This window comes from Beta vulgaris, chromosome 4 (assembly GCF_026745355.1).
Source record: "Beta vulgaris subsp. vulgaris cultivar EL10 chromosome 4, EL10.2, whole genome shotgun sequence".
Lineage (NCBI taxonomy): Eukaryota > Viridiplantae > Streptophyta > Magnoliopsida > Caryophyllales > Amaranthaceae > Beta > Beta vulgaris.
In genome coordinates, this window is record NC_079205.1 from 53,771,803 (window position 1) to 53,789,469 (window position 17,667).

The 17,667-nt window shown below is 36.7% G+C and overlaps 2 protein-coding genes across 2 annotated transcripts; both read left to right on the forward strand.

The window, feature by feature from the left end:
- Positions 1 to 9,454: 9,454 nt before the first annotated feature.
- Positions 9,455 to 10,708, forward strand: LOC130591290 (pentatricopeptide repeat-containing protein At1g09820-like). The gene has a single exon (XM_057394365.1). It carries the CDS (start codon positions 10,145 to 10,147, stop codon positions 10,697 to 10,699), a length of 555 nt encoding a protein of 184 aa, XP_057250348.1. The 5' UTR covers positions 9,455 to 10,144; the 3' UTR covers positions 10,700 to 10,708.
- A 47-nt stretch (positions 10,709 to 10,755) lies between these two features.
- LOC109134778 (putative pentatricopeptide repeat-containing protein At1g12700, mitochondrial) lies at positions 10,756 to 17,183 on the forward strand. The gene is given in 8 exon segments (XM_057394135.1): positions 10,756 to 11,062; positions 11,322 to 11,411; positions 11,927 to 12,273; positions 12,390 to 12,486; positions 14,939 to 15,471; positions 15,474 to 15,687; positions 15,690 to 15,770; positions 15,773 to 17,183. Coding segments are annotated over 8 exon segments (2,682 nt in total). The 3' UTR covers positions 16,786 to 17,183.
- Positions 17,184 to 17,667: the final 484 nt, after the last annotated feature.

The following is a 17,667-nucleotide window of genomic DNA, read 5'->3' on the forward strand; positions in this document are numbered from 1 at the left end:
CACTTAGAAGCCAAAAGAGGTTATTATATCCCAAAATTATATGGTTGTGTTGTGTCAGTGTGTCTCTATGTAAGAAGTAGCTCTTTGAATCATATTTTATCCCATTATTCTCTTTTGTTCTCCAGAGTGAGACAACTTTTATGCCCATAACAGAACGAGGCTTAACTTATTTATTGCTTATGTTTTGAGTTTGCACTAACAATTAGAGTGAATCAGCAACAAGTTCAACGAGCACATGATATGGCAAAATTGTGTGCTGGAACTTGTTCAGGATTCACTACTACTGTTATGTAATTCCACCAATGCCAAAAAAGTACTAATAAAGATAATGAAAATTTACAAACTTTGATAGGTCAATCTAATAAATCTCCCTACAGTAATTGTAAGGAATTGAGAGATAAGAGTATAGGTAACATCCATCAAAGTAATAACTATACTGACCTTATTTCCACCATCTATGAGAACAGAGTTGCAAAAAAGGAACAACAATTCGTTCTTGGTACTAAACTTAAGCAAAGATGGATCAGCTCTTGATATAATCTCATGGTAGTCAACTGGAAGGAAGCTCTCGCATACGCAGTCCTTGAAACAATGTGGAGCCATCGCCTAAGCCAAGGAGCCAAGGGAACATCACAAATCTAAACACATTCTGAGAAAGTTTCACATTCTACGAGATTTTTTTAAGGGTGAAATTAAGATATGCAAAGTAACAACAGATGATAATGTTGTTGATCCATTAACTAAACTACTTCCACATACCAAACATGATGTTCACACGTCTGCAATAGGAATAAAGCACATTGGTGATTGGCTTTCATTTCTATGGATGTTATTATGTTTTGTTTTTCGTAATCGTAAAACATTGGTGTTTTATCTCGTTTTATCATTAATGGAATAATTTTATCTTCATTTAATTTTAGTTTAGCATTAAATGAATGTCCAAAATATAATCGTTAAGTTTCAAATAGGTTATCGGGACGAGCTCTTGGATAATGAGACCCTATTAAGTGGACTGATAGCTTAAGACAGGGGCAATGCTACATCTATTCGGTGGGTAGTTAACCCACTAGAAATAGAGTATTAAAAAACTATTAAAAGTGATGAGTTAGATTCCATTATTTATTTGTTTCTATTAGTAGTGGGTTGTTGACCCACTGGGTAGATAAAGTTTTTTCCCTTAAGACAGTGGCGGAGCCAGGATTTCAAAATTGGGGGGTTACAAAAAAAAGATAAAAGATATTCAATATTAAAAATTTTACCACACAAAGAAATATTGTCAAAGATCATATTATTTTCGCGTTGCCTTTGATTTTCTTTTATCTAGGTGTATAACTCATATTTTCCTATATTCATTATTTAATACAAATTAACACATTTCATACCAAAAATATGCATGAGTCACATAACAATGCACTCATAAAAATGCAAAAATATGCATGAATCACAGCATTGAACAGCTCCACAAGCATGTCTAATCTAATTGAACAACTTATTCACATGAAAGTTGCACACAAAACTTCACCATATGAGATTCTCTTCTAAAACACTAAAATAAAGAAATCATGATAAACTGCAAAAGATTAGAAGACATTACCTCCTTTAGTCATTCCAATACTTTACCACTGTCGATAATGGACAAGGTCTTGTTCGTCTTGTCAGGAACAAGCCTGATGAACAACTCAGGCATCTAGCTTTACTCTTATACCGTTATCCGTCAAACTCTCGAACCTAATCTTATCTAATGCCTAATAAAATAGAGCAAAAAAAATGGTCAACCAAATGCTGGAAATGAAAAAGAAAAAAAAAACAGAGAAAAAAAGAGCTAAATTGAGAAATTCGACATACATCTGAAGAGTTAGAGATGATTTGACGAAGAAAAATCTCTTTGTTAGAGTAGAAAGTGTTGATGATGAGACTCAGAAGTTGATTGATTTATGCCTGAAATGCGAAAATCTCAGCTTCACCCATTGTTACGTCCGCCATTGATGGTTGATGCACCTTCAGAAAAAACCCTAGAAATTTCGCAATGAGAGAGGAGAGAGAATGTGGATTGATTGCTTTGGTGTACTGAGGTGTATTGGGAAAGGAAGGAGCGCTGAACTCCTCTTTTCTAGCGCTGAACTCCTCTTTTCTAGCTGACTGTTGCCACTGGTTTAAAATCCCCCCCCCCTCGAAAAATCCTTCAATTTTTTTTTTAATTCGCGGGGTCACGTGACCCAAACTAGCACCGCCACTGGCTTAAGATTAAAATTGTCCCTAGTCTGAATCATTGAGAATGGACACTAAAGTTTCATAGAAGACTAGTTTGCAAGTTGATTTATAGTGCTGTTTCATGGGCTAGTTGACGGGGATGTCATAAATCATTTGCATGAGTATAAGCTAAGAACTTATATTGGATAGACCCACCTATGAATATGTTTTAAGAATTCAAAATATCATAAGCATATCTCATTAAACTATCAGAGACTATTCTTCATTACCTGAGTAGTTCATTGTATGTTTACTGTTGGATTAGTATGCTTTGACTCTGTCAAATGTCGCACCGTAAAAGGAGACAATAAAGGCGGTTTTCAGGTTGCTATGAATCTAGTATTATAGAAGTGAATGTACAAGATTGGGATTGCCCTCCTATTAGGATCATTGTCTTATGTGCCTCTCGAAGAGCTATAACTGTGAAAATGCATGGTCGTGGTCAGATGAATTAGGAAGTAATCATCTGTCTTAACAGTTTGACTCATGAGTTCGAGAAACTATTATTTGAACTTAATAAGGATGATCGAGATTCTTACCTTATGTTCGAATAAAGACGTAAAAGAGACAAAGGAATATATGGCACACTTGTTCTAAAGGACAAGGGAGATTGTTGGAGGTATGTCCTTCAGACAATGTGGGTATCTCTAAAAGATAGTTTATAGGATCGGTTACGAGTTACGATAAAATTAGTATAATTAAGTAATCGATATGTTTAGCTGGAAACCACCATCGTTTGGTAATATTATTAGTAAATATATTTGCAACTTAATTAGTATTAATCCTATAAGATCGCACACATACGCATGGGTCGAACCATGAATATACTTTTTTTTTTTTGGTAATTAAAGTAATATTAATCCCAAAACATCACATACACCTAGAGGTTAGGAGAACATCACTCTCCAAAACCCATCACTATACTGGACACACCCAGCATTCACAGGGTTGCAAACCACTCTTGATCATTAGAGCTCACTTTACTACTCATAACTTGACTAACACGAAGCTTAACAAGACTTTTCACAGCTTTAACAGTGTAATCTATAGTATGAATGACTTCATCCCACTATGCACTATTCTTGTTTTTCCAGATTAAGTAAACCACAGCAGCAATTGCAGCATTTAGCACCTTTTTCCTGAATTTAGTCCCAGCATTAGGGCCTCTGATTCTTCTGTAGAGTTGCATGACTCCTCTGCCATTCCAATTGAAGTTCATCCAATTCATCACTTCTTTTAAGCACTGCTTACTGAAATGGCAATTAAAGAATAGATGTTCCATGTTTTCTGGCTGTTGTTGGCAAAGTAGACATCTATCAGAGTCACTAACACCAATTTTGAAAAGTCTCTCCCTAGTCTTCAACCTGTCCTGGACAGCAAGCCATAGGATAAACCTATGTTTAGGAATACTGTATCTATTCCATACACTAGCAGCCCACTGTTGATTTGTAGTTTGCCCTAGTGTGTTCACATAGTGCTTCTTGATGCTGAAGGAACTCTGAGTAAGCCACTGATCATTCCCCAGCCAGTTACTTAACTCTCTTTTATCCTTACAGATACTTTTCCAAGTCCAACTAACATTGCTAGGAGCATCATAATCTCTCCAGTTTACCTCTTTGATGTAGATGCTATTCACCCACTTAACCCAAAGATTATCTTTCTTCTGAGCAATACTCCAGACTAGTTTGCTACCTGCTGCTGTATTCCATTTCAAGACATCCCTTAGAGCTAACCCTCCAGCTTTTTTAGGTGTACAAAGGTCACTCCAGGCTATAGCTCCAGCTCTAGTGTTATTATAAGTGGCAGTCCACAAAAAGCATCTACACACACTAATCACCTCTTTAAGGACTCCAGTTGGGATAATGAAAAGTTACCCCCAATAGACATGTATACTCATTAGAACACTATTGATAAGTTGTGTTCTTGCAGCAAATGATAAATGTCTAGAGCTCCATATTTTTATTCTTCCAATTATCTTGCTCATCAGAATGTTACAATCACTCTTCTGCAGCTTCCTGGTGGTAATAGGTACACCTAGATACCTTAAAGGTAGTGCCCCCTAGCAAACCCACTCACATCCACCACTCTTTGCATATCATTCTCACTCACCCCTGCAAAGTAGATTTCAGACTTTTGTTTGTTGACCTCCAAACCTGAAACATCAGAAAACATCTGAAATCCCTGAAGTAGGAAGTAAACAGACCTAAAATCCCCATTGCAAAAGAGCAATAAATCGTCTGCAAAACAAAGGTGAGTAAGCTTCAACTCCTTGCACATTGAGTGAAACTTGAAACCCTCCTGTTCATGAACAAACTTCAAAATTCTAGCTAGATAATCCATCCCTACTGCAAACAGCAGGGGGGACATTGGATCCCCCTGCCTCAAACCTCTTTGAGCCCCAAAGAAACTAGTGATAGACCCATTTAACATTATTGAGAAAGTAGGTGTTGTAACACAGGTCATGATCATCTCAGTGTAGAAACTAGGCACACCTAATCCTTCCAACATCTGCCTCAGGAAATCCCAGCTAATGGTGTCATAGGCTTTTTTTAAGTCAAGCTTCATCATGCAACTTGTCCTTACACTCTTCCTCTTGTACATTTTCACCAAATCTTGACAGATAAGCACATTATGCAGAATACTCCTACCAGCCACAAAAGCATCTTGTGATTCAGAATTGACGTCAGGTAGTATTTTATTCAGTTTCTCACTGATAAGTTTTGTAATGCACTTATATAAAGTGTTATAACAAGCTATTGGCCTGAATTCTGTGACACTTTCAGGGCTTTTTACCTTTGGGATCAAGGTTAAGGTAGTTATGTTTATTGCTTTCAGTAATTTCCCAGTTCAGAAAAAATCTTGAATAGCTTCAGTGACCTCATCACCAACATACTCCCAGCAATGTTTATAAACTTGCTATTGAATCCATCAGCTCCTGGGGATTTATCATCTGGAATACTAAACATGACTCTCTTGATATCTTCTTTAGTAACAACTTCCTGAAGAATCTGCACATGGCTACTAGTCACTTTCTTCCCATAGTTCAGAATAGCTTGCAACACTGGCTTCTTTTGCTCTTTGCAAGAAAAAAGCTCCTTATAATAGCTAATAAAGGCTTCATCAACTTGCTCCTGGCTATTAACCCATTTGCCCTTGCTGTCATGAATTGAGAATACTCTATTGTGTGATCTTCTATCTTTCAGTGCTTGATAGAAAATTTTTGTATTTTCATCTCCACATTGAAGCCATGTCAGTTTAGCTTTTTGTTGCAAAAATGAATACTGACTTTTCTTTGCTCTCCTCAACACCTCCTGGTAGGGATGGGCAAGGGTAGGGTCTGGGTCGGGTCCAGCTGGACCCTAGACCCGGACCCTAAATATTTTTGCAGACCTAAACCCGGACCCGGACCCTAAGGGTCTGAAAAAATTGGACCCTGACCCGGACCCTTAGGGTCTGGAGGGTCTAGAGGGTCTGGACGGTCCAGGCCTAAATTTTTTATTTTGCTAAATTTTCAGCATTATTAATATCAATAATCATCTGAAATTCACATGAAACAAACACAAAAAATCGCATGAAACAAACACAAACATATATATTGAAAAAAACGAAACAAACACAAACACAAACTTATAAACTGAAAAAAAACGAAACAAACACAATTCACAAACATATAAACTGGAAAAAAACGAAACAAAAACACAAACATACAAACTGAAAAAAAACGAAATAAACACAACTTACATAAGAGTTTAGAATGGGTGTTTTGGTGTTTTAGTTTAGGTTTTAGTCTTTTAGAAAAACAGTTTGTTTTTTCAAAAAAAAGTTAAAAAGTATATATTAGATAAGTTTAGGGTCTAAGGGTCAGGTCTGGGTAGGGTCTGGGTCCAAAACTTTAAGACCCGGACCCGGACCCTAAAAAATTTACTTGGACCCAGACCCAGACCCGGACCCTTAGGGTCTGAAAAAGTTGGACCCAGACCCTTAAATTAGGGTCGGGTCCAACAGGGTCCAGGTAGGGTCCTGGACCCATGCCCATCCCTACCTCCTGGGCCTCCTTTTCCTGAGCAACCAGATCACTATTACTAGGCTCTTTATGCATTTGCTCCTGCTTCTTCTCCAAATCAAGCTGAGCCTTAATAACATTAGCCTCAACATCACCAAAACCTTCCTTCTTCAAGCCCTTTAAAGCTATTTTCACCTGCTTTAACTTTTGGACCACCCTGTACATAGCACATCCATGTACATGAGTAGACCACACTTGTTGCACTGTGTCATTTAGTGCCTGATGATGACACCACATATTGTGAAACCTAAAAGGTTTCTTCTTATGTATCTCAGGGTACACCTGTAGTACAACTGGAGTATGGTCATAACTGCCCTTTGGCATAAACACAGCAACAACCAATTCATACCTATCCATCCATTGTTGTGTTGCAATTACCCTGTCTTCTTTGGAGAAAACTCTTCTATGGCCATCTTGCTTGTTATTCCATGTGAAATATCTCCCAGAAGATGTCACATCAGTCAGCTTACAGACTTGCATACAATCAATCATGGGTCTTATCTCTGCCATACTAACCATAGACCCAATTCTATCTTCAACATTGCTCAATGCATTAAAATCCCCTAACAGAACCCAAGGCTCATCAGGAGGCTGAGCCAACCTCTTTAGCCCATTCCATAAACTTTCTCTACTGTAAGCATCATTAAATCCATATACAAACGTGCATTTAAAATCCTTCCCTTCATGAGTCCTAACCTTACAGTGAATATATTGGCTATTTACTTGCAATATGTCCACAGTAAATGAGTTAGGACACCACCCAATTAAGATCTGACCATTCTTATGACATGATAGATTATGACTAAAACACCAGCCAGCACATACCTTGTTATAAACTTCACCAAGATTAAGGGCTTTCACCCTTGTTTCAAGGAGGCCAAACAACTTGACATTATGAGTGCAGATGAAATTTCTGACCTCAATTTGCTTGTTGTTGTTTAAACCTCTCACATTCCATGATAAAATATTATCCATTAGGTGTAGAGGGAGTCACCCTCTGCTTCATTCTCCCATGTTCATCAACTTCCATGAGCTTTCCAGGCATACCACCTTCTCTTCCCTCCCTGCCTACAGTTACTTCATTCTGGCCTTCTTCTATATTGATTACAGCATTATCCTCTGTCACCTGTTCTTCCATCCCTTCAACTCCTTGTTCATCTAATACCATGAAGGTATTATGAACAGGGATTTCACTAGTAGAAGCTACAGTTGCAGCCTTCTGATTTTGCACCAATGTGAATCCATCCTGATCAACAACAGTCTTTTTGACCCAGATCTTCTTCCCTTCATTTTTCCTACAATTATCAGTATCATGGCCAAACCCTGAACATTTACCACACTAGACAGGTTTCCATTCATATTCGACCTTTTGATCAACAACCCTACCATGTTCATTACAGAACTGAATGACTTCAGGTAGCTTGTTCTGCACACTCACTTCCACCATTACTCTTGCATAGATAAGCCTGTCTCTAGCCTTAGTTGCATCATCCATTCTTATCACCTTCCCCATTTGACCCACTATCTTGAACAAACTTTTTTCACCCCAATATTTAAATGGCAACCCAGGAAATTTCACCCATATTGGCACCATTTTAACCATATTTTTGTCAACATCCATATCTGGATCCCATAACTTCGTAATCAAGGGTTTTTGATCAAAAAAATGGTGTCCTTCATTGACAACCTGCAAACTATCTTCAAGCTTATTAAATCGAACTATAAAGACACCCTTACCCAATGCTGCTATCTTATCAATCCCCATTTTACCCCATATACGTTTGAAATACCCTTCCATCACTGCCATTGGAGGATTGGCCCCTAATACATAACAGACTACCGCGCGACGTCCAATATTCAACTTCATCCTGAATATCGTCAGAGTCTATAGTTACAATGTGAGAATCATTTACCTGAGCATTCACCTGAGTTGATTTTTCAGCATCCTCCACTCTTTGAGCCCAAGAAAGCCTCGCCACACTTGCTGGTTTCTCAGCACTCTTCATTACATTCAACCATTCTGTCAACACCACATTCTCATTCGCCTTTTGAACCACATTCTCAGGGGCTTCTATTGATGACGCCAATGTATTCCTTTCAACCTCCTTCTCCAGTTCTTCATATTCCTTAATGGCACTAGGTACTTTGATTGCTTCTACACCAGTTACCTCATCTACAGATTTGGTTTTCTTTACCGGCGACGATGACGGCCCCGTCTTTTTCTTTTGAGCGCTTTTCTTCGCCCACCCCCTTGCCATGGCGTCAACGTTTACTTGGCGTATTGCTCAAGCAAACATTGAGAGAGAGGAGAAAAAAGTCAAATTTGTTTTTGTTTTGCTTTTAGTTTTAAAATTATTATTTTTACCATGAATATATTTGGACTAAGGTTGAATAAAATACCAAAGAAAGCTTTGAATTTTCTAGCTGAGTCAAACGGCAACATTATGCACAACATGCATATCCCCATTATGTGGAGTTAGTTTCTTGTTAGGATTTTTCCTAACAATAAGCTACTCTAATTAAGGGGATTGCATTATATAATATAAGCAATCATATAATGCTGAAAAGAAGTTACGTGATATTGGCTTTTTGACTCCAAAATATATTCCACAAAAGTGAGACATAAAATACGTGAGAGTAAGAGTCTAAGAGATATACTTTGCTCTTCCTGCTCCAAGATCTAAGTTGTCCTTGTGTCGCGGTTCGATCGTGTGGTGTGCTAGCCATTAGAGGGACTTCAAGTAAGGTTCTCAAGAAAGTAACCTGATCGAATCTGCTAATTGGAGGCGCGCTACAAAGCTATATTAATGTGTATAATAGGTTTATGAATTAATATGTGCAGTTCCGATTTTGATATGTTTCCGCAAACTATATGTTTTTTTTATCAAAACCCTTCAATTCTTTCTCTCGTAAAAAAGTTACCTTCATATCTATACAAATATATTAAAAGGCGTGCGAAAAAAGTCTATGTGCCACGTGCCGCTCTCCCTAGGGAGTTTTAATTTATGTAATCCATGTACAATAAAAAAATTTAGAAATTGCATAGTATAGGATTTGATCCCAATACCTCACGTACATATACTAAAGTCTTAACCACTAGACTAAGTTTTATTTAGTTTTATTATCATAAAGTGTTACATTTCTTCGTCCCCTGTAAAAGCTAAACCCAACTCCACTGCCATGACAACTGTTAATTTGCCAAGCATCATTTCCCCTCACAACTGAGGCGTCCATTAATTGGTACTAGCTTTCTTCCTTGCTGTCTCTCTTCTTCTTCTTTTCTTCTTTCCCCTTTCTCTTCTGCTTTTCGATTTCATTTTCATTCACGCAATTATTACTCTATTGCAACTCATGTTTTTATTCAAGATCGTCAGTTGTTTCTCCAATCACCACTATAATACCCCTGTTTATTCCATCATATATCTTAATAAATTTGTTAATTTGTTTAGTACTTCAAATTCAACCCAAATTAGTGAAATCCCAGAAACATCTAGTCCAATTTCAGCGATTTCTGAGATCATAGCTAAACAGCATTGGAAATAATTGAGAGAAATTTTGAAAGAAACGAACCCTAATAAAATTTTGCAACAATTGTTTGATTCTAAGTCTAATCTACGCGTGATTATTCAGTATTTTAAATGGTTGGAGGGAACATATGGTTTGTCGCATGACATTGTGGTGTATATTAAGCTTTTTTATTTGTTAGCTAGTGAGAAATTATATGGAGAAATTAGGAAGTTGTTGAATGTGTTTGTGAGGAATGGGAAGTACTCGAATTCTGAGATTTTTCATGCTCTGTCGAGGTTTGATGACTCTGCTGGGGTTGATTCGATGCTGGTTGATACGCTGATTCAGACATATGTGATGAGTTTGAAGGTTGGTTTGGCAGTTGAAGCGGTTGGGCGAGCTTGGCAATATGGGTTCAGGCTATCACTTTTGTTGTGTAATCTGTTGTTAAGTGCTTTGGTTGATGAAGGGAAGATAAAGATTATGGAACATGTGTATAAGGAGATGATTAGGAGGAGAGTACATCCTAATCTTGTAACGTTTAACATGGTAATTAATGGGTTTTGTAAAGTTGGTCAGTTGCAACGGGCGAGTGATCTTTTGGAGGATATTAAATTATGGGGTTTATCTCCATCATTTGTCACGTATAATACTCTTATTGATGGGTGTTGCAAGGGGGCGAGGGTTGGAAAGATGGATAAAGTGGATGCTCTTTTGAAAGAAATGATGTCAATGAACATTAGTCCGGATGAGATTACCTACAGTACTCTTATTGATGGGTTCTGTAAGGATCAAAACTTGCTGGCTGCTTTGAAGGTTTATAAAGAGATGCATAGCCATGGATGGAAGCCTGGTCTTATTACTTATATAACCTACTGATCAGGGGGTTTTGTTATGATGGGAAAATTGACGAAGCTTTAGAGTTTAAGAATGACATGTCTCTTCTAGGTTTGAACCTGAATATTATGACATATAATATGCTCATCAACGGCTACTTTAATAAGGGATTGGTCAAAGAAGCTACAGAGCTGCTAGAAGATGCTGACAAAAATGGTTTAATTCCTAGTGTTATAACTTTCAATACTTTGATTGATGCTCATTGCAAGGCTGGCATGATGGATGAAGCTGTTGCATTGCAGAAGTTAATGTTTTATAGAAACATTTCCCCAGATGTCTCAACATATAATTGCTTGATTGGGGGCTTTTATAAAAATGACGATTTTCAGGCAGCTGGTGATATATGAAAAGAAATGAAGGTTGTTGGGCTCCAAGCTGATACTGTGACATATAACATAAGGATAGGTGCTCTTTGCCAGAAAGGCAACACAAGAAAAGCAGTTAAGCTATTGTATCAAATGCTTCAGATAGGTGTAACTCCAACTCATGTGACCTATAATACCTTGTAGGGAAAACAAGCCACCTTGGTTCCTGTGGAGTTTGAAAAACAAGCAGGTGGAGTGGACCTTCTCACTTTTTGAGATGTCTTGGATTAAATCAACAGGGTATATGGCAATTGTTTACCAGTTAAAATCCCAGTTCTCTCTTATAGATTTTTGGACGGTTGTATTGGGAACAGGTTCAAAGCTTTTCTGTATGAAGTGCATTTGTCTAAAGACTTGAAGTTTATTGTCCCATGTGAAAATGATTCCATTGTGTCTTTGTCCATCTGGTGGACATTTATGCTCATATTTATTTGTTACATTATGTGTCTTTGCTTCATGTTGTCCCACTGTTTCTACTGAGAGAGATAGGAGGGGAAGAGAGATCTTTGCCTGAAACATACTCATATTGATATGTTACTGAATTCTGTGGTCAGATTCCTCTGATGCCGATGCTTTATGTTGTTACCACCAAGATGACCTTGGTGTGGTTATTCTTCTATTGCGATAATTTATTGTTCTGTATTGTTCAATCTTAAGTGCAATATTTCGACATTGGACTCCATGACTGACTTGTATCCACCAAAAAGTGATATAGGGTCTATGATAATTGTAGGTTGAAGGATGTAGTACATGATGGAAACAAAACAAAAAAGATTTCATCATCTCAGGATATTCTGGTCATTTAGACTCTGATTTTCTTAATCTGGTGACTTATTTGGTTCAGATACTGCCAAACTCTGTGCAGAGGCGGAACATCTTACAAGCGCTGAAGGATCTGGTGAAGTCTTACAAGAGAATCGTCTGATTCAAAAATCTTATAGACCTGTGTCCAATACAGCTTCTGAACAGGAAGAAAAAAGGTTCTTTTTTGCGAGAAAAGGTAGTTATATTTTAAAAGCTAAAGAGGACGTTTTTCAAGGGCAATCTAGAGATGGTTATATGAAGAGCTACAGCTTTGTTCAGCCAGCTTTTTCAGTTGTTAGAGTTGTTGATGAAATCCTTCTACCCTCCGGTAAAGTAATTGTAGATATCCCTAAGACCAAGGAGAAAGTTGAAGTTTATCTTGAAGAGGTCAGCAAAATCTAGTTTTCCTACTATACAAGATGTAAATACGGAGTCAGAATGGAAGAGGTTGTTCATGTAGTGTCTCGTAGTTCTGTAATCTGTTCCAGATGTTTTTAAAGTAGATACTGGAGATGTCCTGTGTCCTGGCAAAGAAGAACAAGAAAGGGCATGTTGTAGATGTCATTTGCTATATTCTTTCTATGGAAGAGCGCTTGCGAGGTTTTCTATATGATCCATGGCTACAACTTGAGTATAGAGAGCTTTGGGACACCTGTTCTCAAAGCATCTGATGTTTTGTCGCTGAAACTCCCTATGCTTTTATGGTAATGTTTGTTTTCTAACTTCCTAAATCAGATATTCTCAAGTCAGTTTATGGTAGGCCATTTGTGCAAGCGAGGATAGAAATATAGCTTTTAAAAGATGGAGGTTTGAGGTGTAGTAATATTTCTGAACCTGGATTCTCAAATTTCAATGTTTGGTTTTTAGCCAATGAGTTGGTAATTGGTATGTAGTATGAAAGCTTTTGTAAATCTTGTATGCCAATGGAAGTTTATGTATCTAATGGGCTTCGTCATCCCAATTTCATAGATATTACCCCAAATCACTTTAGAAGTCAACTTAGCTAAGTGATGAGTGATGAGTGATGAGTGATGAGGGATGAGGGATGAGGGATGAGGGATGAGGGATGAGTGAATGGCTTTTATGTGATTTGGGTACTAGGGTGACATATTACGTCAGTTTTTCTTGTAACATTTGCTTTTTTGGTGGGTGGATTAAAATACTAATATGTTGCATCTTCAAAAAAAAAAAAAAAGGTGGCTAATAAGCGCGTTGTATGCAATATCGTGTTGTTCTCTACAAGACCCTGTAAAAGCTTTTTCTGCAATGTTGACATAGATCGAGAAAAGAGGGTCATTTTTACTACTGGCATTGATGTGGATCTTACTGAATCTGAGTGCTACTTGTGCTAATATGCCACTATAAACATTTGTCTTTTTTTTTTTTTTGGGGGGGTTTTAATATATTGTATAATCATGAAGTATATTCATGCTAAAAGGCCATAAAAAGTTTGTAATATTCACACAATTTGGTCACAAACTAGAACGCTTATTCATTAGTGCTAATAAATTTGTTGTTCCAACAAATTAAAAATCCTATTTCAGACAACATTACTCAGGCAATCTACAAAAATTGTTCTAAATCCAATTATAAACCCTAAAAATCGATTTAAAGGCATAAAATAGCAAAATCAAATATCAAATCCTTAAAATTGATTTTAATGCATAAACATCAAATTGAACATAATCTGAAGAACAATCAAAGGCATAATATACAAAGAATATCAGATATGCTTGAATTTTAGTTCTTGATATCAAAAAACAACCCAATGAATTTGTGCAAATCCTTGCTATCCAAAAAAGGTTAACTGTTTCTCATTCTCATCGTAGTTCGAAAACATAAGTTTTTGGTCGGAGAAGATGAAAAGTTGGTATGGAGAGAGAATAATAGGTTCAGAAAGAGAAAATATTTCAGAGCGAGAATAATAGGTACCAATATCGAAGAAGGTAGTGGGGCGTGTGAAATCTTGTCCATACGTGTAACATCAAATATATCATTTCTCCCTTTTTCCCGGTCCATACTATCAGATCCATTTAAGTCGTTTTGCTCTCTGTTTAGTAGATTTTTTTTGTTTGGATTATTGCTAATAGAGAAAGTTTAGCCCATACAAGAGATTCCTTACCTAAATTTGATTTTTATTTATAGAATTAGGATTTATGCCTCAAATTTGAGCGATTATTAAATTTGTAATTAGGAAATCGAAGAACAAAAGGTGAAAAAGTGATATTATAAAAAAACCCCTTTTTTTTGGGTGGGAATTATGCTGCCCACCACCTCGCAAAAATAGTGCCTTTTGGTAACGAGTAATGTTGGATTAATCATTGTCCCAGCACTGTCTCACCATATGTACTCATGGACACTCTGTCCCTTGATTAATTAATGCACTATTTTCTTTTCAAAAAAAAAATTAAAAATAAAAAAAACCTTTTAATGGGGCCCACTTAGACGGAAATATGGATAAAATATGGATAAAATTTGTTATCTTATGGTAAAATTGGCAAATCTCAAACGTAAATGGTGATAAAATTCAAAAAAATTCCAAAAAGTGGCAAAACTCAAAGTCAATAATAAAAATGGTAGAAGTAAAAAAAAAAGGTTCATCTTTTTAACATAAACAAGGAAAGAACTAAATGTTTCTTGATCTCCAGGACGAAAAAACATCGCCTTTACTGTGAGTATGTGGGACGTGAAACTATATCTAACACATCAAATTGACACCAAATTCTCTTGAATTTTATTTTTTTAAAAAAAGAGTGCAAAAAATCAATTACAAAAAAGATTCGTATCTCAATTTTGGATTGAAATTAATGGTCTGACTCCTCACCAATAACCATATGAAGGGAAAAACATGTCATATGTACTCCTCGTGTATTAAGACTCGAATTCATAACCTCTTATTTAAAGTACACATGTATTTATCAAATCTATGATCTTATATTTGTTTTTGCGCAAAAAAATTATTTAAAAACAAAATAATATTTTTCTTTTTAGATAATTAACTACAAATGTATATACTAATACTAATTAATCTAATGGTAATAAAAATGTATCCTACCTGTCAACACTCATATACTTCTATTAGAAAGAACTCGTAAAATTTTTGTAGCATTCATAACTAACACCACTACGATGAAGCTTACTCCTAAAGCTTTTGCTGCCTTCTTTCATGGTGGTACTACTGGTATTACTCCTTTTCCTTCTTTATCTTTTTATTTTCATTCATGCAATTACTCCATTGTAACTGATGCTGTTATTCAAGATCATAGGTTATTTCTTCAATCAGTTAGAGAACACTGCAAATTAGGGTTTTCAAATCTCAATTTCCCCCTTTCTCTCTTCCATCAAATGCTCTCTTTGCGCCCTCTTCCTTCTGTTATCTATTTCAATCAGCTCTTCACTGCCATTTCCAAATTGAAACACCTTCAACCTCACTCCACCATCATCTCTCTCCTCAGGGACCTTGAATTGTCAGGTATTCCACCCGATATGCATACATTGGGTATTCTCACTAATTGTTACTGCCATTTGGGCCGTGTTGATTTCGGCTTCTCTCTTCTCGCCAAAAGACTTAAGCTTGGTTACCCCTTTGATGTGATTGTGTTATCTTTAACATCTTAATCAATGGCTTTATCCACTGTGATAAGCTTCCTCAAGCTCTTCAATTGCTCGATCAAATTGTTAAGCTAGGTTTCCAACCCGATATTGTTACCTATGGTGCTATGTTCAAAGGCCTTTGTCAGATTGGTGACAATGCTGCAGCCCTTCACTTGCTTAAGAGGATGCATTCTGGTTGTTGCAAACCAACCTTGTTATATATAGCACCATTATTGATAGTCTTTGTAAGGATAGGCTGTTGAGAGGCCCTCGACCTTTCACTGCCATGAAAGTGAGGGCATTATACCTAATGTTGTCACTTATACCTCCTTGATTAGAGGTCTTTACAACTCCGGCTTCAAGGTCGAGGCTAAAGATATGCTAGCTCAGATGTTGGTGTGTAACATAGCACCAAGTGTTATCACCTTCAGCATGCTGGTTGACATGTTTTGCAAAGACGGGAATGTTGATGAAGCACAAGCTATTATAGACTACATGATTGAGAGAGGTGAGATTCCAAATGTCATAACTTACAGTGCTTTACTTGATGGTTATTGTTTGCGTGGTCAGATGGAGGATGCGGAAAAACTACTTGATTTGATGGCCAAGAATGGTTGTGAGCCTGATCTTGTAAGTTTTGGCACTATCGTTAATGGATATTGCAAGGCTAGAAACATGGACAAGGCCCTCAACTCATTCCAAGAAATACTTCAGAAAGGGATGACACCTAATGTTATTACCTATACCACTCTCATTGATGCATTGTGCAAAGCCAATAGACTTTCCCTTGCACGCCAGATGTTCAAGGATATGCAAGGTCATGGAATTATTCCTAATGTTGTCACATATGGTTCATTGCTTGATAGCTTATGCAAAAATGCTTTACTTGATGAGGCAGTGGCATTACTTGAAGAAATGGAGAATAATGGTGTTAAGCCTACTGTTGTCATATATGGTATCCTGATGGACAGCTTGTGTGAGGCTGGGAAACTTGAAGATGCAGCAAAAATTTTCTCGGATCTTGTATTGAGAAGGCTAGAACCTAATGTTAAAATATACACAATTTTGATGAAAGGCTTGTGCAAGAAAGGCCTTATGGATGAAGCTAATCAACTGTTGAGGAAAATGGAGAATGATGGTTGCTCTCCTGATGAATTAACCTATAATACAATCATTAGAGGATATATTCTCAAAAATGACTTGACAAATGCATCGTATTATTGTGATCTTATGGTTAGCAAGGGATTAAAAGGCGATGCTAACACTTTCTCTTTACTGGTTGGCCTATTGTCGTCTGTAACTTGAGTGATTCATCTAGGGATCTTCTTAGGAAGTTCTTCTAAGATGATTGGAAATTGCAACTAGCGTTGATACTTTATCATTACTGGGTTGCCTATTGTCATCTGCTTCAAGTATTCAAGTTAGCATTCTATTTGAGGAGTTAGGCATCAAACATCGCGGCTGAATCCTATAGACTCCTACCCGCACGCAAGCTATTCTAGATATACGCGAGCTAATAGAATTTGTTATTAAGTCGAAATGAATATTTAACACTACATGCAGGTATTTCTACAGTTGATCTGTAGTTCTATATCAGTTCTAGAGAAATAAATTACCATCTTCATGTTGATTGATGTTTATATTTTTCAAACAGATTGTAATTCTTTTTCCACAATATTCCGTTATCATTTTTACCCAAATGCTTATTTGTTTTCTGAATTTGAATTTTTTAGAAGGAAAATTGGTGCATCACTGAAAGTTCATCTAATCAGGAAGGGAAAGTATTCGATCTTTTCATGTATTTTTGAATTATCTTAGTATATTACTCCCTTCGTTATTTACTTATAGTTATTCCGCTTTGACTTTTGCACTATCCATATATCTCTCTCCCGAGTCCCGACCATATTCTTTTTACTAATATTTAATAAAAATCTTATGTTTGATATATGTGGTATTGCAGAATATGTAGTAACTACATATAGGTAGTGTTCCAATTAGTTTGGTATATGTGGTAACTACAAAAAAATGGACCACTACCTCTGTAGTAAAAAACAAAAGATTCTTCAGCATTTCGCATATGTGGTAAATAAAGATAGCTTAGGTAGTGTTCTAATTACCAGGTTTGAGAAACTTAGTTTACAAGACTCATGTTCAGTTTTGTAAGCTTGCAAGTACTATTTCGTTATA

Coding starts and splice junctions, on each gene's coding strand:
- LOC130591290 (XM_057394365.1), top strand. CDS start 10,145: ATGCTGGTTGATACGCTGATTCAGACATATGTGATGAGTTTGAAGGTT.